Source organism: Podarcis liolepis (genome assembly GCF_965112155.1).
Source record: "Podarcis liolepis genome assembly, chromosome: 14".
NCBI lineage: Eukaryota > Metazoa > Chordata > Lepidosauria > Squamata > Lacertidae > Podarcis > Podarcis liolepis.
In genome coordinates this window covers 7,691,983-7,714,006 of record NC_139569.1, presented here as the reverse complement: position 1 = coordinate 7,714,006, position 22,024 = coordinate 7,691,983, and the positions used below count along the sequence as shown (strand labels likewise).

Sequence of the window (22,024 nt, the reverse complement as noted above, 5' to 3'; positions counted from 1 at the left end):
GCTGTGAAGCGACCCGGGTGACCCCGGAAGCGATTCCTTTATATAAATATATATATATATAAATCGTTTTCCCTTCACACACAACTTAGCCTTTAAAATAAAATAAAATAATAGGATGAGTAGGCTGGTTTAGTTCGTGCTGCAAAGGCGAGAATATATAAAAATTTTAAAATATAAAAGGGATCCCGCGACCGCGGTGCATCATGGGTGTTGCAGTTTCCTCTTTCCCCTCACTTCTTTTCATCCCCCCTTTTTTAAAACAGCAAAAGTAGAGGCAGCACAGAACTGGCGAATGTAATACTACTTGAAAACAGCGTTAAAAAAAAAGTTCTGTTCAAAAAAATTAGGTAGCTCGGTTGTTTACGTCAGCCGCCACCGCGGGGCATTCTGGGGGTGGTAGTTCTCAAGCGCTCGCAACCGCCTCCTGCTTCTGCTACTGCTGCGTATTCCCCCGCGGCTCTCTGTTTCGGAGAAGCCGTAAAGCAATACAGAAAGGGAAACGAACCCGCCCGGCCCGCTTCTCTTTCGCGTCGTGCGTTTACGACGGCGCGGAATACGGCTGGCAGGCGGGAAAGCTCCTGTTCTGTGAAGGAGGGAAGAGTCAGGGAAGCCTGAGGAGAGAGAGAGAAAGTGGGGGAGACCTTGAGGAAGAAAAAGGGGGCGAAGCACCCGAGGGAGGGCCGGGAGGAGGAGCTGAAGGGGGGGGGGCAAAACAGGCAGAGAAAAGCGACCCCTGAGAAAAAGCTCTGGGGGAGGGGGAGTTCGACGTTTTTGTTTTGTTTAAAATTGGGGGTGGGAGCGAGCTTTTGATAGGAGGTTATTAAAAAGTGGAGGAAAAGGTTTCAAGAGAGAGGGAGGCTTTTAAAAAAACAACAACGTAGGATTGGCATTTATTTCTGCTGGGGGAGGGAATATTAAAAAGAGCGAAAAAGCTGGATTTGGGAAGAAAAGAAAGGAGGGGGCAGAAAGGTAGGGAAAGGACCATCGTGGGGGGGGGTGTTGGCCAAGCAGCTGTTGAGTGGATGGAGGGGTGGGCTTGGCCTTGAGGTGGGAGGGACAGTGCTGGCTCTGGAGTTATAAGGCAGCCAGTGGGGGCCCCCTGGGTTTTACATGCCTGAATCCTGGTGGGTCACTGGAGTAGGATCTAGTGATCAGATAAGTTCAGAATCGTGCTTTGACGAGGGACAAGCTGCGAAACAGATTTCCTCCACCTTGGACACTGAGGGAAACACAGTCTGGTGCTGGTTTGAATGGGCTCCTCTTGAAACGGGAGTTCCTGCTGCAGAGCACGTTGTTCCTAGTCCAGCAGCCTTGGTTTGTCAAAGAGCTCCATCCCTTTACAAGTCCACGTTTGTAAGAAATGGGAACCTGTGCACATCAGAACATCCAGCAGCTTTTGCAGCCTTTCACGGTTCACGTGTGGCAAGTGAGCTGTCTTCCACTGTACAGTATCCGAAACTGGGTTATAATCCCGTATTAACCAACTTTTGGTGCTGATCCCATTGTTTCCATGGTGGCTTTATAAACAGACAAAGCAGCCTTGCGAAGAAGGTTCCATCATGGCTCGGCAGGCTGGGAATTGGGCCCAGCTCTCAGGATGATTGGTCAGAGCAGACTGTTTGCCCGCTGTGGAGTTGGATTGCTCTTCCGGTCCTGGAGTCTTTGCTTCTCTCAGGCTGCTGAGGGCACGATGGTCCGCAACATCCAGAAGGTTCTCTGCGTGGCAGAGAAAAATGATGCTGCCAGGGGGATTGCAGACATCCTTTCCAACAGCAGGATGAGGAGGGTAGGAGAGCGCAATAGTGATACAATATTTATTCATTTGACTGTTGTCTTCCCCACCCCGAGGTTTGGTTGGAGGGGAGTAAAACTCATTATACCGCTAAAACACAGCACTTCTGATGAAATATTGGTCCGCAAAAAGAATCACAAACCGAAAGGCTGTACAGTGCTGCTGGTCAAAAATGGAGATTATTCAGACACTGTAATACCTGAAGAGGTGTGTGGTGGCAGCTGAGGACTGGTTCCAGTGTGACAGTGTTCCTATATGGAAAAACCTATATCCAACCTGAGCATAGTATGCAACCTGTGACGATTGCAGACATGTATTTTGCTGCATGTAGATATGCTCAAAAGATGCCAGATATCAGTCTTCCCAGTTATTGCACACACAGCAGAATGTATGCTTATCGTGACTTCAGCGGTGCCTGACAATTACAGATGGAAATAATTTTATACAGGATTACCCTCATTTTAAACGTTACACATCTTAGCTATATGTTGATCTAATTTGTTATGTCCTGGAATTCTTCCTTTTTAGAGAGAAGGGTTTTCCAGGTTCAACAAGATCTACGAATGCCAGTATCATATGTTTGGCCAGGTATGTATCCAGCTATCCTTTACCATTGTGCTTTGCTACTGATCTGATGAAACTGTGTGTGAGAGAGAAAGAGAGGCAGGTTCTAATCCACATCAAAAGATAGTGGTAGTTTCTACACAGATTTGCTGCACAATCTGAAGCATGTCTACTCAGTAGTAAGTCCTGTCCTGTTGAATTCACTGAGGCTTACTTAGGTAAGTGAGGTCAACACCACGAATCAGTGCAGCGGTTCTTCTCTCTGTGTTCCTCCCAGTGGTCATTCCTCCTCTGGTCACTTTCTTCGGATACTCAACCCGATGGTCTGTCTCCAGGCACTAGCGTCTCATGCAAGAGATTCCTACACGGTGGTGTTGATGTTGCCAGCCTTCATGTCACATTTGCAGACATTTTTGTAACACAGGGATGGTCTGTCAACGGGCCTGGTACCTGAAGCCAGGTCCCCATAGAGCAGGCTTCTTCAAACTCGGCCCTCCAGATGTTTTTGGCCTACAACTCCCATGATCCCTAGCTAGCAGGACCAGTGGTCAGGGATGATGGGAATTGTAGTCTCAAAACATCTGGAGGGCCGAGTTTGAGGAAGCCTGCCATAGAGTATGTCCTTGGGGATTCTGCCAACTTCCATTCTGTGGAAGTGACTGAGCCAATATAGAATAAGTATTTTTCATAATTTCCCCCTTGTAATTGTGAAGCTCGTTTTATCACATTTGTGTGTGTATATATGTATATATGTGTGTATATACACATGCACACGCAAACACACAAACTGAAAGTGTTTGAATTTCGGAAACGTCTCTGTTTCTTCTTTAGGAAGCCAGATTCATTTGTGCACGGCAGTGACTGAACCCTATTTCTTGATCTCTTTACAATGACCCTGAGAGGACTTTATCTTAGAAGCCCACTATAGGCGGAGGGTTTTAAGCATTTCTTTGGCTCTGACAGGGAATAATCCTTGTTCCTCTGGCTTCTGCAGAATGTAGCTGTGGTGATGACTTCTGTTTCTGGACATTTGCTGGCTCAAGACTTTAAGATTCCGTTTCGAAAATGGTATGTATGAGTGGATCTCTGAGGATAGTTCATATTTCTGCAGTTATATGCTGAGATTTTGAACAGAAGCTGTAGGAAGTCGTTACCTTTACCGCAGCAGATGTGTTTAGAAAGTGGAAGGCATTTCTTTAGACTTGCTGCCTGCTCTTGTCTGTTGTTGTTTGACTGTATATTTTGCTGACATTCAGGCACAGCTGTAATCCACTTGTCCTCTTTGATGCCGAAATTGAGACATTCTGCCCTGAAAACTATATGGACATTAAGGTTTGTGTTGCTTCAATGCCTTCTGCTGTAACTGCTGTTATTCTCTACCATTCTACCATCCTGTAATCTTTATCTGAGGATCTTTGCCTAGTAATATTTTCCAGTTGCATCCCTTGTGCCTTCAGCAGGGGCAAGTTTGCCTGCTTTTTGAACGGGCCTTTTTGCAAACTGTTATGATAGCTTGAACTTGCAGTTGCACTCTGCAGTATTGTTGGGTACTTTCCTGTTCACAAATTATGACTCAAGGCATTCTGCCTCAAGGCCAGACACCATAAATGTCACAATTGTTGCCTCCGCATTGTACTGTGGATCAGAAATGTTGGGGCTTGCAAATCCATGCGATGGGATGTAAAACCATGTTCGTCTGTAATCAGAGCTGAACTCCCTCACCAGGCTTGTATATAGCAGGCTCCAATTTTCCCCTTTAAAACTGGCTGGTAGGTGATTGGGGGGCAGGTAAAACATTGTACAGTCGTACCTTGGATCCCGAATGCCTTGGTACTCAAATGTTTTGGCTCCTGAACGCCGCAAACCTGGAAGTGAGTGTTCCGGTTTGCGAACGTTCTTTGGAATCCGAACATCCGATGGGCTGCAGGCGCTTCCTGCAGCCCATCAGAAGTTGTGCTTTGGTTTCCAAACATTTTGGAAGTTGAACGGACTTCTGGAATGGATTCCATTTGACTTCCAAGGTACGACTGTACTGCATACTCTGAGGCGCATGGGAACTCTTTATTTTAAATGTATATGCACCATCGTTCCACTCATTAGTACTCACAAGGCAACTTCGAATCGTAGACTTGTAAAATCGGAAGGGACATCAAGGGTCATCTAGTCCAACCCTACAATGCTGTAATCTCAACTAAAATATCCATGTTAGATGGCCGGCCAGCCTCTGCTTAAAAACCTCCAAGGAAGGAGAGTCTGCAACCTCCACAACTTAACAGTTATGTAGAACAGCTTTTTCCAATCTGGTGCCCTCCAGCAGTTTTGAATTACATCTTAGCAGAAGCCTCATCTGGGCATGATGGGAGTTGTAGTCCAAAACACCTGTCGGGCACCAGATTGGCGCCTGACACAAAACAATAACAATGAAAACATAAATAGCTACATGGTTAAAATGAAATCTACAATACAGCAGTAAAAAATAATAATACTAAAGCCAGAGAAGGCAATGGGAAAACTGGTGTCCTCTGTTCTCAAATGCCCCCTGAAATTTTGTGCATGCTTGCTTTGAAGCAATCCCCACTGAAATCAGTGAGATTATGTAGGCGTGCATAGATTTTCATTGTGGCAAAATCCTACGCATGCGTACTTGGAAGTAAGTCCCATTGTTTTTGGCCTAGGCCTGGGAGCATGGTGCGTCTTGCCTGTTAGCTGTAGAAATGTGTTCTGTGTCCTTGCCACCTGCTGATTATGTGGCAGGCAGCAATTAAAACCAGCAGCATTGTGGGTGGCTTGTTTCCCTGTTCTCTCATCTTGTCCCGCTACTTATTCCAGCGAACACTTGAGCGAGAAGTTCAGCAGTGCCAGGCTCTGGTGATCTGGACAGATTGCGATCGTGAAGGAGAGAACATTGGCTTCGAGATCATTAATGTTTGCAAAGCAGGTGTGTGGGGTTGTGGTGTGAGAATGTGACCCTCCTTAACAGAATCCTAGGTCAGTGATATGCACGTAGACCAACCCCCTTCCTTCAAGCAGAGTCTTCCCAGATGCAGCCCAGTCTGTTCAATGCAGTGATTTCCTCTCCCCTCCACCTGAAATGCTTGTATTATAGTGGACCAAAAGCAGAGAATGTGGTGCCTGATAATCTAGGCCTCTGAGCCTGCTTCCGAATTCTCCCACTCTTGCACAGTGATACACGCAGCACTGGGATTTATAGTGTACCCTTTGTGCCCCTGTTGTTCTAGTTTGCTGTGGATTTTGTGGACCATCACATTTTCTAATATCTACCTGGGAAGCCATAGACAAGGCTTCTGGAAGTTGGCTCTTTATGCATTCTGACGCAGCAATACCATGTGCTTCAGTTAAGAGTTGGTCCTGATTCATAATATCTGTGCTGCAAAGCATGTGAATTGGAAGCAACATCTGCTTGCCATCTGGTAATGCTTCCCCTTTACTCTGTGCAAATGCAGCTGCTTCAGAGTGTAGAAGGAGCTGAGTTTTTATTCAGAATTTGGCATGAATCAATCCTATTTGTGGAACAAAGGAATAGATACAAACTCTTATTTAGTTTGTCTTTGGAAATTACCTTCAGCAGTATTTCCTGTTTTTGAGATGGTCTTATGGACTACTCAAAAGCACACCTGGACCAGTGGTGGTCCACAAGCCACAGTTTAAAGATTCATCATCTATTGGACCTTGAGCCCAGCATGCCTTAAAAGTATTTTCTCTCCTAATTCTTACCACGGCCTATTAAATCGACTTTAAAACGCCTTCTTTAACAATAGCACTATGAGATAAAAGATGTCAGCTATGTTTTGTGGACCACTGGGATGTTATTGAGATTTCTTAAAATATTTTAATCATGTTGCTTCCTCTGTCTAAATCTGCCATTAATCTCTCTTTCTGGTGGACAGTGAAGCCGAGCCTCCAGGTATTCCGAGCTCGCTTCTCCGAGATCACGCCTGGTGCCATCAGAACTGCCTGTGAGAATCTCACCCAGCCCAATCAAAATATTAGCGATGCTGTGGATGTCAGGCAAGAGTTGGATCTCAGGATAGGTATGGGAGAGAAAGGCATAGTTTATCCGCATATAAATACCCCTCGTAGATACTGTTGGGATACTGCCAGGGAGACAAAGTCCATCATGGCCCCCAAGCCGGCTGCCGGACGATCCATCAATCTCCCGTAGATACAGTATCAGCAATTAGCGACATGAGTGTCCAGAAAATAGCTTGCCACATTCCAGAGCTCATGCACACTCTATCAGCAGAATAGTTCACAGCAGAAGTTGCACACAGGAGAGCATTATTTACAAGTTTTATTCAGCGTTGATCAGAACAAAGAAAAACATGACTGCCTGCATCAGTGTCTCCAGACACAGAGAGAGAAAACGAAAGCAATAGGAAAACATAAACATCCTGTGAACAGAAAATGCGCAGACTCTGTGACTCACAAAGCCTGCTCCCTTTTAAGGTGGAACGGAAATATCCTAACATCCTCCCCCTTTCCGTGTAACCTGTAGTACCTGTGGTTCAACCCAATTGCAACCTTTGTACGTAAACCTTAAGTTGTTCTCTGTTAACAACCTTAGACAACAGATCAGCAGGAATTTCATTTCCTGCCATGTAGGACACCTGAATGAGTCCTTTCTGAATACACTCTCTTGCACGATGTAGCTTAATCTGCAAGTACTTGGTTCTTTGCTTGCAACTCTCCGAGTTCAGCAAAGCCAAACACGATCTATTGTCTTGATACACTTGTACAGGACATTTCACAGAAACTCTGATGTCCTTAAACAGTTGCATCAACCATTCACAATCCATGAGTGAAAATGACAGAGCATTGAGTTCTGCTTCACAGGAACTTAGGCTCACTGTCGTCTGCTTTTTGCACAACCAGTCAAACAGGCAGTGGTTGTACATGTAGCATACTCCAGAAGTGCTTGTACCATCCGTGGTGTCACTTCCAAAACTAGCATCTGCAAAGATTTCAAGACCTCCAGTCTTCTGACTGGTGAACCTCAGCCTGTAGTGCATAGTCCCTTTCAAATAGTGGGCTATGCGCTTCAGAGCTTTCCAATCCTGAACAGTAGGATTGTTGGCATGTCTGCTAAGCAGGTTAGTGCTTACAGCAATGTCAGGTCTTGAGCATCTAGCAATGAAATTCAACTTGCCTAGAATGCATCTGTACAGCGTTGTGTCAGAAAACGCTTCAGCAGTACTGTCTACCTGGTTACCTGTCACCACCGGTGTGTCTGCTGGGTTTGCATCAACCAAATTTAACCTGGTTAAAACATCAGCAATTTTCTGTGTTTGGTGTACCAGAAAATTACCTGCTTGGTCCCTCTCCACCTGCAGAGAAAGATAGTTGGATACCTCACCAAGATCCTTCATGTCAAAGTGCTCCTTCAGCTGAGCTAGGGTGCTTTGGTACAAAGCCTGATTCTTCCAAAACATCAGAAGATCATCAACAAAACATAAACAATACAGTTTGTTTTGCCCCTCCTCCTTGACAAACACACTGCTTGTTATATTTTCAATTGTTGTTGTTTTAAAAGAACCTAAGTACTAGAAACATACTCTCATGGCTAGTCCTGTGCAGTAACACCTGTCTCTCGAGTACAGATGGATGCACGGCCATTTGGCTTATTTTCTCTTCTCTGCCTAGGTGCTGCCTTCACCCGATTCCAGACTTTGAGGTTCCAGAAACTCTTCCCCAACGTTTTAGCAGAACAGCTGATCAGCTACGGAAGTTGTCAGTTCCCAACACTGGGGTTTGTGGTGGAAAGGTTTAAAGCCATTCAGGCCTTTGTTCCCGAGTTGTTCTACAAAATTAAAGGTATGTTTCAGAATATCAAATGCAGGAAGTGAAACATTTTTTAAAAAGGTTTTGCAATTTGCCTTTTCCTATTAAATAATGTAAATTGCAAAAACTTTTTTTATGTTTATATAAATTGTTTGCATTGACAAAACATTTGTCTGCCACTATAGGAGCTTGCTTTTATCCTCAAATAAATGTATTGTCTTTCTCATAATTTTGGACCTTCTCCTCTTTTGACATTGAGTGGAATCGCCCTTCCCCAGCACAATTCTGTATGTAAATATCAACGATGAGGAACCTGTGGCCCTCCAGATGTTGGACCAACTTCAGCTAGCATGTCCAATGGCCCAGATGATGAGAGTTGTAATCCAAAACATCTGGAGAGCCACAAGCTTCTCACTCCTGCTTTGAGTGCGTTGCTTCTGTGTTGTATGACCTTTGTGACGCTGGGTCTCAAAAGTGACCTGCCTTCTCTCTGCAGTGACCCATGACCATGAGGAAGGCACTGTGGACTTCAGCTGGAAGAGGAACCGTCTCTTCAACCACACAGCGTGCCTTGTTCTCTACCAAATGTGCATGGAGGTAAGAAACTACATAGTCCGGTCTGCATTCTCTTAGCATTCCAAGGCCCCGGAGACAGCTCACTCTTGCTGCTTGTTTTTCTCTTAGGATCCTGTTGCCACAGTTGTGGAGATCGGGAGCAGACCAAGGAGTAAATGGAGACCCCTGCCACTAGACACCGTGGTACGTTTATGAAAAGAGGGTCCTGGCATTAGGACGTAATGGAAATGGCTTTCAAGAGAGCAACTAATCAAGAGTTCTTACTTGACTTCGTATTCTGAATCAATGTCCTTTTGGAAAGCCTCATAGAAAGAGGCTCACTACAAATATTCTCTTTTTGAATGTATGAAAGATTTGAGTTCCTTAGGCTAAACCCTTGAATTCCTCAGCTTTAGAACTGGTGGAATATTTATCAAGTACAACATACAGGAGAAACAGGGAAGTATTGATAAGTCTGAAAAGCTCTGACATTGCCCTAAGCCACTTGCAAAGCTTTTGGAAGATGCTGCTTCAGTCTTTTACTAATTGAAATATGTGACCATCAGGCCTACTGTTTCTTGGAGCTGAGACACCAGTGCTACAATTTTCAGAGTTTTGCATGTTTACCAGAACTGTCTTTCCCAACCTGGTGTCCTCCAGATGTTGCTGGACTACAACTCTCATCATTCCTGGCTGTTGGTCAAGCTAACTGCAGCTGATGACAGCTGCAGTCCAAGAACATCTGGAGGGCACCTGGTTGGGGAAGCCCTCACTAGTATTTTAGACGTGTTATGGTCTTTCCTAAGCTAATAGACCAGCTTATTTTAAAGTCAAATTACACATTGACCATCTGGCGATGCAGTCATTGAGCATATATTTCCCCCATCTGCCTCTGGTACAGGAACTTGAGAAGCTGGCTTCCCGTAAGCTGAAAATAAATGCCAAAGAAACCATGAAAATTGCTGAGAAGCTCTACACTCAGGGGTAAATATTGCAGTAGTTTGTGCGTGTTTATTGTATAAAACATTCAGGTCAGTATTTCCAGAAGCAGACACAATGGAAGATGAGCGATGGGTCAGAATCACATGGAAGTCCTAATTGCTTTTATTATTATTATTAATAATAATAATAATAATAATAATAATAATAATAATAATAATAATAAAAATGTCACCAATCTGACTGGGTTGTTCTGGTCACTCTGGGAGGCTCCCAACTAAAAATAAAACCACAATATGATAACACACACTAAAAACTTCCCTGAACAGGGCTGCCTTCAGATGTCTTTTTAAAATCACATAGCTGTTTACCTGTTTTGCATCTGCTGGGAGGGTGTTCCACAGGGTGCAAATGACTATCAAAAAGGCTCTCTACCTAGTTCCCTGTAACCTCACTTCTCGCAGTGAGGGAACCACTAGAAGGCCCTTGGAGCTGGATCTGAGTGTCCGGGCTGGAGGATGGGTCTGGAAACTCTTCTCCAGGTATACAGGGCCAAAGCAGTATTATATCTGTGGCTTGTTGAGTGCTAATATCTGCTACTAAAAAACATCTGGCCTTTAAACAAAATTAGGTGTAGATTTGTTTAAAAGTAATGCTTATTTTATGTTATAAGTTGTCATTATTTAATGGCCCTTTATTTCCTATTTTTAAGGTACATAAGTTATCCTCGAACAGAGACCAACATTTTTCCTAAAGACCTAAACCTCCCCAACTTGGTGCAGCTTCAAACGCAAGACCCTCACTGGGGAGCCTTTGCACAAAGGATTCTGGACCAGGGTGGGCCGACCCCACGTAGTGGAACTAAATCAGATCAGGCCCACCCCCCTATTCATCCTACAAAATACGCAGGAAATTTGCAGGTGAGCCCATGTGGTTGGGGTCGCTTTTTTCTTGGTTATTACACCATATGCTGCTTTGTTTACTCTTAAGAATCTGACTGGCTGGCTTGTTTTTCTAACTGCCACTTGGCAGAGGAGCCGTAACAGGTTATCCTTATTGAGAAACATGATGGTGGAGCTTCGTTATAATTTATTTCAGTATTTGTATGGTGGTGTGTCATAAAAATTAAATCGAAGCGATTTATAGAAACAAAACCATTAAAAAATACAATAGAAACTGTGAAAAAGTTGAAAATAGGCATCAATTAATCATTGTGAAAGGATGTACAGTGGTACCTCGCAAGACGAATGCCTCGCAAGACAAAAAACTCGCTAGACGAAAGGTTTTTCCGTTTTCGATTTGCCTCGCAAGACGAATTTCCCTATGGGCTTGCTTCGCAAGACGAAAACGTCTTGCGACTTTGTTAAACCGTTAAAACCATGCTTCGCAAGACGAAAAATTCGCTAGATGGCAAAACTTGCGGAACGAATTAATTTCGTCTTGCGAGGCACCACTGTATTCTTCATTGCCTGCATAGATCTGGCAGTATGGAATCATTTTCAGCAGGCATTTAGAACAGATGGTGCCTGCTGAATCTGTATTGGCAGAGAGTTCCAACAGGACTGGACCGATAACACTAAAGGCTTTTTTTTAATTGTCAAATGAGCCTCGCCAACTTGGGGAATGACCAAAGATATTCCTGCAGACCAATTGGGGCTTCCAAAGCCAAAGGCAGCCCCAGACAGAGCACATTACAGTAATCTCAACCTTATCATGCTTTAAATAGCAGGCCATTTCAGGTGCAAGGGCATGCAAGTTTCCCATTCAGATTAAAGTGCCATGGTTATCGGAAGTTTGTGAAACACTCTAGAATCCTTTGCTGCTTGTTGTTTCTGTTTATTATATACCTGTTTTCTACCCTGCCCAAAGCTGTCTCCCTAAACTGAACCAGAAGCTTGTTGTCTTCTCAAATGCCATTCACGTATTATGCATTTTCCTTTGCACTCTGTTAATAGGGAAATGACCAGCGGCTCTATGAATTCATTGTGCGCCACTTCCTGGCCTGCTGTTCACAAGATGCGAAGGGACAGGAAACAACTGTGGAGATTGACATTGCCAACGAGCGCTTTGTGGCTCATGGGCTGATGATCCTGGCCAGAAATTACCTAGATGTCTATCCTTACGAGAAGTGGAGCGATAAGGTGAGGGTGCTTGATCCTCCACACATAGCAAGGACTAGGTGGAACTTGTTCAGTATGGTTGGACTCAATAGTGGGATAGGCAACAGAGATCCCCTGGGCCAAATCTGTCCCTCTATTTGTAAATGTCAAAGGCAAAAAAAAAAAAAGACTTACGGAAACGGTATGGTGTGCCAACAGAGCTTTTAGGACCGGTGGTAGCTATATGTTGGCTATCTATACACTCTACTCCCTTTTCATAAGAACATGATTTTTTTTTTAAAAAAAAAACATCCTGCCAAACGTCTGCCCAGCCCATGGAGTAGGGAACCTTTTCTTTTGTTTTATATACTATATAATTTTTATTAAATTTCTGTTTCACATTTTAGAAAATTCACTTAATCAACCTTAAAATATCAATGACTTCTCTTCCCCTCTTTCAATGATTCACTTTTCACAACATAAATCCCTGCATATTTTATATAAACTAAACCATTCAGTATTTCATTATTACGATGGCAGGGAACCTTTTCAACCCAGCGGGCCAGATCCTGAGCTCCCCACTCACCTGTCAAGCACCTGAGATCAGCATGATGTCAGCTGGCTCATTTTTCTGTTGCAGCACCATGTGAGCTCAAGCCATGCTGCAAAGGAAGATCTCACTCTGTAAAGCACTAATCCGCAATGACTTCGGTATATTGCGATATATAGTGAAGTTGAAAACCAGAGATTGCCCACCCCTTATTCCCTTTTTTCTAAGTTAAGCAACTCCAAATGTAGACTTCTCTCACTGTGTCATTTCTCTCTCTCACTCACTCACTCTCTCTCTGCCTGTCTCTCTCCCCTTGCCCCACAGGTTATCCCAGTTTATGAGAGGGGGTCTCGCTTTCAGCCCACCACAGTGGAGATGACGGATGGGGAGACCAGCCCTCCCCAGCTGCTTACAGAAGCTGACCTCATTTCCCTCATGGAGAAGCACGGCATTGGTTAGTTCCCTACAGGCAGTTCAAGGGAAGTGTAATCACATGTCTCAAGACACTCTGTACACCACACTGCCTAAAAGCTACCGAAACTTTTGGCAGTGTGTGGAGAACTTACACGTATTGTGGAATGGGCATTTTAGTGATAAAAGGGGACAGTGGAGGAGAGCCAATGTGGTGGTGGTGTGGTTAAGAGCGGTAGACTCGTAATCTGGTGAACCAGGTTTGTATCTCCGCTCCTCCACATGCAGCTGCTGGGTGACCTTGGGCTCGTCACACTTCTCTGAAGTCTCTCAGCCCCATACAGAGTGTTTGTTGTGGGGGAGGAAGGGAAAGGAGAATGTTAGCCGCTTTGAGACTCCTTCGGGTAGTGATAAAGCGGGATATCAAAGCCAAACTCCCCTTCTTCGAAGTGAATGGGGAAGGAGCTGTGGATTCTGGGGATACTGGTGAACAGTAGGTACAGAGGTTGATTTGTGCAAGTGGCAAAATGCAGTATCCCTGCTTATTGCATGCATTTGCAAGTCTCTTAAGCCAGCGTTTGAGTACTGAATACAGTTCTCAGTCAGTATTGTGCAAGAAATAATGGCAGGAGGCCCCCCATTGCTGATGAGCGCTAACTGAAACGATTACTTTCAGGGACGGATGCCACCCACGCGGAGCACATTGAGACCATCAAGTCCCGCATGTACGTGGGGCTCACCCCAGAGCAGAGGTTCCTTCCTGGGGAGCTGGGGATGGGGCTGGTAGAAGGTAAGGATGGGCCTTCTAAGTGAGCTTTTAGGATCGCTCTTCCTCACATCCTTTCCCTCACCACAAGGTGTTCACCCCACCCCACCCTCCAGGCTACGATGCCATGGGCTACGAGATGTCTAAGCCTGACCTTCGAGCCGAACTGGAAGCTGACCTGAAGCTGATCTGCGAGGGGAGGAAGGAGAAATCTGTTGTGCTGAGGGAGCAGATCCAGAAGTACAAGCGAGTCTTCATCGAAGCTGTCGCGAAGGCAAAGAAGTGAGTCATTTCCTGCCTCTCTAGGACTCAGCAGTGCCCAAGCCAGGAGTGGCAGCTGAGCTCCTCCATATCTCATTGCTTTGCAACATCGTGGTGGCTCTTATTACTGTTGTTCCAATAGACATGAGGTGCACAAATAGCTCTTCTTCCCATGGAGTCATCAGTAAATTAGTTTTGGCTCTTCGTGTACACAGTAGGGAATATACATTTTGTAAATGAAAGGTGCCTTTGTCAGGGCTGGGGAACCTTCCCCCCCCCCCTGTTGGGGCAGGGGTCAGCAAACTTTTTCAGCAGGGGTCTGGTCCACTGTCCCTCAGACCTTGTGGGGGGGCCATACTATTATTTTTTTGGGGGGGGAGAACGAATTCCTATGCCCCACAAATAATCCAGAGATGCATTTTAAATAAAAGGACACATTCTACTCATGTAAAAACACGCTGATTCCAGGACTGGCCACCGGACGGATTTAGAAGTTGATTGGGCCGGATCCAGCCCCAGGGCCTTAGTTTGCCTACCCATGTGTTGGTGGCTACATGTTATCAGTGGGCAGCGCCAGAGACAAAAAAGTGAGCAGGGCGACCCTTTTCTGTCTTTCTGCCACCGCCACCACCCCTCTCCCCTAATTCCCCCCACCCTTGCCATCTACAGGAAATCAGGCCAAGCGCTGCTGGTCATCCACTCCTGAAGCGGATAATGGAATATAGACTGGGTGTGGTCAGCGTTGCTGTACTACTATAGGTATTTATTTGCACAAGATGAATTGCGTAAATAAATACCAGAAGAAGTGCAATTATTTTATGAGTGAGCTGTGCACTCCCAGTCCGTTCATAACATTGGCAGTCTGCTAGGAGTGCCTCGCTCTGCCTGTTTTCACGTGTTCACCCTTTCTGTAACAATGTGATGCAGCTATTGTCCCCTCTCAAACTGCTTTTAGCCTCTCTTAGGAAAGATAATTCTGCATTACACGGTTCTGTATTTACTCATACCTCCCAAATTAGGTGAGCAGTTAATGCAGCTGATAAAATAGACTCTTGCTTTTATTCCTTCATTCCCTCCCATTTCTCCTTTTACCCATCATTTTCTTTTGTCTTCTACTTTTATTCCCTGGCAAGAGTCACATCCTCTAGCACAGGGATGGGTGGGAGGGGGCTCCTTCTGAATGTTGCAGGACTCTAGCTCCCATCATCCTCAGCCAGCATGGGATGATGGGAGCTGGAGTCCAACAGCCTGTGGAGGGCTAGAATTTTTCTCCCTTTGCCTTTTTAAGGAGTCTTGCCCCTCCCTTCAGAAACTGGGTCTCTGGCTTGGCCTTCCGCAATCTTTCCTGCTAAGGAACGAACGCTGATTTGCTTGTGTTTTGTTTTCTGTGCAAATACTTATAAACCCACTAATCCTTTGAGCCGAAACAGCTGGCAGCTGGGGAAAACAAGCACAGCTTTGTCTGTTTGTCTTTACAGGCTGGATGAGGCTCTGTCTCAGTATTTTGGGGAAGTGACCCACGTTGCACAAGAAGAAGAAATCTACCCAGCAATGCCGGATCCTGTTAGGAAATGTCCACAGTGCAACAGCGACATGGTCTTGAAGACCAAGAAGAATGGAGGGTCAGTACAGGGGTGGCCCATCCTGTTTTGCCACCTGAAGAGAAACAAGAAGTTGCCCCTCCTGCCAAAGCTGGGGTCCTGCTGTTGCCTCCTCCTCTGCTGCTCTGGTGGCAGAGGAGGGAAGCACCCCCCCCCCCCGTAACCAGGAAGTGAGGAGAGGTGGTGGCGGCAGTGAGAGCTCACCAGAAGCAGTGGGAGGGTTGGGCAGCAGGCAGACAGGCAGGCATGGCGGTGGGATCTGCCACGTCTGGATCCCAGCAAGATCCGAAGCAGTGCCCTCAGTGTGCCTAATAATAACCCAGCTCTGGGTCAATATGAGAGTAAACAACCTGACATTTTAAAACAACACGCAGCTTACAAACGACTCTGCAAATATTCACAAAAAATGCTTTACTAGTCAGTCTGTAAATACATACCTGCAAGTCACTATGGGACTTAAGGGGGGGGGGGAGGAAATGAGCACATTGTCTTTGTTGGTCGTCTGGAGGTGATTGTTACTCACCGTGGGCGACCGGATAAGTAGCAGTTCCCAGACTTGCTTAGAGAGCGTTTCCTTGAAATTCTGGCCGAGGGACAGTATTCCTTCTCTGCTGATTAATACTTGCAGAGTTCAAGGCTGGGGAAACTTTGGCTCCCCAGGCCTCCCCCTTTGGCCTGCCACACAGTTTTTGTTAAGCCATACCCACCTGTCTCATACCTGACATCAGGTGTGGGATGGGTAGAGAAGCAGCTGAATCCTGGGCTGAAAAGCAGGATTGAGCTCCCTGGCTGGGTTTTGAATGAGAAGCAGGTCCCCAAATGGGTTAAAGGTAGGCCCTGAGTCTGAAAATATTGAATATGACTTGTGTAGACCATACCAAAGCAATGGTCCGACTCCTCGTAAGGCACCTTCCTATGCCCCTAATTACAGGCACAGTGTGATGCCAACCCACAAATCAAAGTCTGCAAATAACCACTTGCCTGGTCACCTGGGACAAGCAAGAATTACCTTTAGGTGACCAGACAGGGATGCGTTCATCAGGGGAAGACACTTGGGTTCTTTCCCCACTACCTGCCCTGCCTCTGAAGAGTCCATACATTACAATTGGCCACACAGATAATATCTATGGGGAATCAAGAGTAGTTAATTTTCTGTGGGCTAGTCATCCTGACATTTCTACCCGACATAGACTTCCCAGGTTTTGAACACGGGACCTTCTGCATGCACAGCAGATGCTCTGCCACTGATCTACAGCCCCTCCCATAGTTCCTCCCCTATTCTGCTGTCTCCTTTTAATGCTTTTGCTTTTTTTAAAAAAATCCCCAGGTTTTTCCTCAGCTGCTTGGGCTATCCCACCTGTAAATCTGCTGTGTGGTTCCCCGATTCTCTGCTGGAAGTCAGCAAAGACGACTCCATCTGCGAAGTGTGCAGACCACATCCAGTGCACATGTGAGTGTTTTCCTAAAGACGGGGAGGCGCTTTGGTTCCGTTCACATCACAGTTTGGGGTGCATACCTAGCGGCAGGTTTTTGAAGTGGTTGAAGATTCAGGTGGAATTTTCTCCTTAGAGGCAGGAGAAGTGGGTTTGCATTTCAGTCAAGTAATAGATCCATTCCTCAGACACATTAGAGGGAATTGTAGCAGGAGGTTGCCCTGCTAGGGAGTGGTGCATGACCCATGTTCTGCAGCAGCAGCTATTGAAGAGGGAGGGGAGGTGCAGGGGGCGAGTTGCAATATTCCCCTCCATTGTAAAACAGGTTGTTCAAGTGTCCCACGTTTTCCAAATGCTCAGCCAAATCTGCAAAATCAGGACACTGGGTTGTAGCTGTGGACAGTGGGGGGTATTGTTTTTGTTTGTTATCATGGTGTGTATTTTTGTAGTTAAATATTGTGAGCAGGGTGGACAAAAATTAATTATTATTATTATTTTTAATTTAAATCGGATTTTAAAAATAAAACACTTTTGGAGGAAAAATCTTTCTAAGGATAGTTTTCTATTTAAGATACATTCTATTCCAAAGGCTATTCATCAGCAAATAAGGATTTGTTTTAAGTTTTTCTTATGTGCTAAAACTCAGTCTGTTTTTTTTTTTAAAAAAACCACTGGTTAACCACATCAGTTAACAAACAGGGATACATATGCTATAATGTTATTGTTTTAGTTAAATAAATTGTTCAAATTGTTACCAAGGAAATGATTATTTTTCTTCTTCCAATAAAGTACAGCAGAAAAGTTGTCCAAATATAAGCAGTTAACTTATTAAACCTCACAGTAATTTCATAATTATCTGTCAATGTATTTCTAAAATTATAACCAAATCAGTCATTTTTGATAGAACTGTAAAAACGACTCTGAAAATTTATGATTCCAAAAATGAAACCTTCATCTGGTTGTCAATGTTAAGAGGATGCCAGCAAGGTTGAACCTTTCTGTAAAAAACCCCCCAGATTCAAATCCACCCTGATTGTAAGCTGCCCTGTGATCATTGGATGAAGAGCGGTATAGAAATTTTATTAACAATAATAATAGCCAACAAACTTCTACTCACAATAGAACCATAGAATCGTAGAGTTGGAAAGGTCATCTAGTACAATTCCCTGCAATGCAGGAATATGCAGGTCACCTGTACAGGGATTGAACCTGCAACCTTGGCATTATCAGCACCATGAGCTAACCAGCCAAGGTCTGTTTTGAGCAAACTAACATTGGATACAGTCTAACAGGCCTGCGCTATGTGGGTTAGGTTTCCTTCCCGAGCAAGACCTTTACTTGCACATTTTTGAAGATAATAGGCAGAGTGCCTTCTTTGCAGGACCCTGGGAGCTGACTGGCAAGGCATCCTTAGAATGTCTACTCTCCTGCTCAGTGCAGGATCTATAGTGCAGTATGCAAATGCCTCCGTCAAAGATCCCGTCGCTTCCCACAGGTCTGTTTCACCGTTGAACAGTTCTTACAATTAGGAAGCTTCTCCATAGTGTTCAGCCAAAATCTGCTTCTCTGAAATTTCCAAACATTGGTTTTAGTCCTGGCCTCTGGAACAGCTCCATCTATTGCTTGGCAAGCCTTCAGTTGCTTAAAGACAGCTGTAATGAATAAAAACTTAGAGGCAACTGCTTGAACTGTGATCTAGTAAATAACACAATGCAGTGCTATCTTGGTTCTCGAATGGCTTAGCTGCTGAACAAACCGGCTCCCGAACACCACAAACCCAGAAGTAAGTGTTCCGGTTTGCAAACGTTTTTCTGAAGCTTGGTTTTTGAACGGTTTTGGGAGCCGGACTCCCAGAACAGACTACGTTTGAGAACCAAGGGTACCACTGTATGGTCTAGTTCACTGGTGGGGAACCTGTGGCTCTCCCGGTGTTGTTGCTGTCCTGCTCCCAGCTGCCCCAGCCAGCACAAATGAATAAGAGTTGGGGATGATGGGAGTTGTAGTCCAGCAATGTTCAGAGGGCCACAGCTTCCCCACCCCTGGACTAGCCGTTGCTGTCTACGCTGGCCAGGACGAAGCCCAGTGCTAACTTATAACACTTCTGTTCTTTAGGTTGAAGATGAAGTTCAAGAGGGGCAGCCTCCCGCCCATCATGCCCCTGGAGTTTGTTGGCTGCATCGGAGGCTGTGATGAAACCCTGAGGGAGATCCTGGATCTGAAATACCTTCAAGGGCCACCAAGACCTTTGCAGATGACCAGCCAAGCAAGCAACCTCTCACAAGCCAACCGTTCCTCTGACCGCGCCGACAGCAACCGGAACAGCCACAGGGCACCCCCGAATGCTCCCCAAGGCCCTCCTGCGCGGGCCGCCCAAAATCCTCCCCCTGCACTTGCCAATTCTGGTGGGAACAATGCGGTGGTATGCAACTGTGGGGAGGAGGGTGTGCTGCTCACTGTCCGGAAAGAAGGACCCAACCAAGGCAGGCAGTTCTATAAATGCAGCGCTGGCAGCTGCAACTTCTTCCTGTGGGCCGATCAGCAACCGGACAGCAGGGACACTGGGATGCCCAGGGGCTTTGCACCCCCTCCGGGCCCCTTTGATAGAGGGGAAAGGGACTCAGGGCGCTCTTGGAGTGACGGCTCCGACCCTGGAGGAGGAGGAGGAGGCGGCGGGCAAGGAGCTGTGTGCAGGTGTGGCCAGCCTGCTGTCACCAGGACTGTTCAGAAAGAAGGACCCAACAAAGGACGTCAGTTCCACACCTGCTCCAAGCCAAGGGAACAGCAATGTGGCTTTTTCCAGTGGGCAGATGAAAACACGGCACCAGGTAAGGAAAGGGGTCTAGATGGTTTGGGGGACGGGGGACGACTCTGGAGAGTCGGGTTAAAATCAGCCCAGTGTGTGGAGGCTTCCTGGGAGGAGAAAAGCTGGCAGGGGAAGGAGATGAATAATCACACCTGCATCACCCCGTCTGAGCTCTTTACAGGAATGGTGGGGTACAAATGGCAGGTAACTTGAAGCTCTGTGCCTTTTTGGATTGAAATGGCAGGGAATTGCCAATATCCTATGTGGCTTTGCTTGCAAACTTACCTTCCCAAGTAGGCTCCAGCTGATCTGCTAGATCCTCGAAGATTCCACTTTTTAAAATACTGTATTTGCCTGTTCTGAGATTTTAGCACACAGCTGGCAGCAGAGGGAAATTCAGCAGACAAAAGGTCCTGTATTCAAGCTGCTCACTCTCTCCGTTTAACCAGCCCTGGGCTAGCAAGGATGGGGAAAGGGCAAATCCCTAAAGAGGTTTTTTCCCCCCCTGGTTATTGTAGGTGTAGCTGAACTAGAGTAAACAGGCTGGAAAATTCAGGTCTCACGGTGCAGCAGGCCACCCCTCACAGAGCTGAGAAAGGGGGGCCAGATGCCACCATCAACAATATACTTTGGTCTGCCTTGTATAAGTTGGCTGCTTATATTCTAACAACATGGCCGCCTTTTGGGGGCAGTGACACCCTTGAAGTCTTCCTGTGGTGTCCATGAATGCCCACCCCCTTGGTCATGTTGTGGTGTGCGTCGTTACCTTTTTCTCTGTTAAAAATATGTAAAATAGAGTCACTCTTCCAACTTCCTTTTTCAGCTTTCTCCCACTTCCAGTTTCAGCAATATTTGCTTTCAAAGGCTGAGATTGAATTCTATAGGATCCAGCATTGACCCAGATCCCTTGGAAATGGAAAGTGTGCATGTGTGTCCTTTCTCTGTCTCAAAGTGGAGAGATACACACTCAAAATTTCCAATGTGTCCACAGACCTTAAAAAAAAAAAAAGAAGTGGCAACCCCTCTTCTATGGCACACTTCTGTCATTTGAAGTAATCTTAAATGTTTTCCTTCTCTCTATCCCCAGACGCCGCCTTTCCTTCAAACCACTTCACGAACCAAGGGAACACGAGAGGCTCAGGAACTAAGACTAAAAGATCAGACAGCGATTCTTCCGTGAGGGCGCCCACTAACAAGAGGCCACGGACTTGCGGTATTTGCCACCAACCTGGCCATACCAGGAAGACATGTCCACAGAATCACTGAAGCAGCCCAGCCCCCAGAATTTGACCCAGGACATCCCTTCAGAAGGATGAGGGATGAGAGGGAACTCTCACAATGCAATGAGGAAGTGTTTGCCTGGAATATTGGAAGCCTTCTTGCAAGCATGGTTCCTTCTGTGGCCAGGCCTTCACATTCTTCCAGTGCTGGTGGAAGGTCAGGTCTGCTTTCTATGAGCCAGGCACAGCACCAGGTCTTTGATCTCTTAGCTGTAATGCATTCAGACGATTTTGAGGCAGTAGGAAGTCTTCCCGCTAACCCCTCTTTATGCAGCAGCCTACAGATCTCCATTTTTATCATTCAATAAGTCTCTCCCCACCCCCACCTGAACAGCAGAAAGCACAAGAGACTTTTCTTTCCTGTCAGTTATTCTATAATCCGTATATTCTTTGGAAGGAGCAAACTCTTTACGGATCTGTGAGCAGAATTCTTGTGAAGGAAAGATAATTCGCCTGAAGTGCCTGTTTCTTTCCATTGACACACACTGGCTTGAAGAGGTGTGCGGTCCGAGACCTTGGGCCAAACGCACCCTCAAGAGGAGACATCAAAGAAGACTACAGAGCGTAGCTCTACTGTTTTGTGGGGTGCAGGCTGCGGCTGTGATTTACGAACCCTCATCTTACTTACTTTTTCATGGGTCCTGAACTGTGTGTGTTGCTTTTCCAAAGCAATAGCCACCAGTACAAAGATTTTGTGACTGAAAGAGCTGTAGAGCCTGCTTTTCTTCCCTAGAAAATGTTAAAGGTCAGTGGACTAACAGTGGTGGAGAACCATTGTTTACTGAACACCACCAGGTACGCCACCTGCATTCCAGGAAGTCCTTAACTTCTTCCAAGCGAGGACAGCAAGCCTCAGCACCTTATATAAGAGGAAGGAGGATATGGGATGCAGACAACATCTCTCCAACTGTTGTCTGGTAAATGTTCTGATTAAAAGCAAGCTACTGCCTGATTACAAACTGGTTTGGGTAATTTATGGGCACACATTCTCTATAATTTAGCTTAAGACATGGTGTGTGATGTTGGTATTTTGCCTCGTCTTACAACCAACAGCCAGTGTATCACAGATTGCACATTGAAAGATGGTGTAGAACTCGCCACCTCTCCAGGGAAGGAAGAGTGAGGCACGTAGCTATGGCGGGAACCACCGGGACTAGCTTCTGTCTCTCTA

General features: G+C 45.8%; 1 protein-coding gene across 1 annotated transcript; it reads left to right on the top strand.

Moving 5' to 3' along the window:
• Positions 1-105: 105 nt before the first annotated feature.
• TOP3A (DNA topoisomerase III alpha) lies at positions 106-21,812 on the top strand. The gene is made up of 19 exons (XM_083474207.1): positions 106-1,786; positions 2,321-2,380; positions 3,351-3,424; positions 3,613-3,688; positions 5,186-5,294; positions 6,265-6,408; positions 8,018-8,188; positions 8,652-8,752; positions 8,840-8,914; positions 9,612-9,694; positions 10,362-10,569; positions 11,605-11,790; positions 12,623-12,752; positions 13,386-13,499; positions 13,592-13,757; positions 15,215-15,358; positions 16,665-16,787; positions 18,883-19,595; positions 20,661-21,812. Exons 1-19 carry the CDS (start codon positions 1,598-1,600, stop codon positions 20,837-20,839), a joined length of 3,045 nt encoding a protein of 1,014 aa, XP_083330333.1. The 5' UTR covers positions 106-1,597; the 3' UTR covers positions 20,840-21,812.
• Positions 21,813-22,024: the final 212 nt, after the last annotated feature.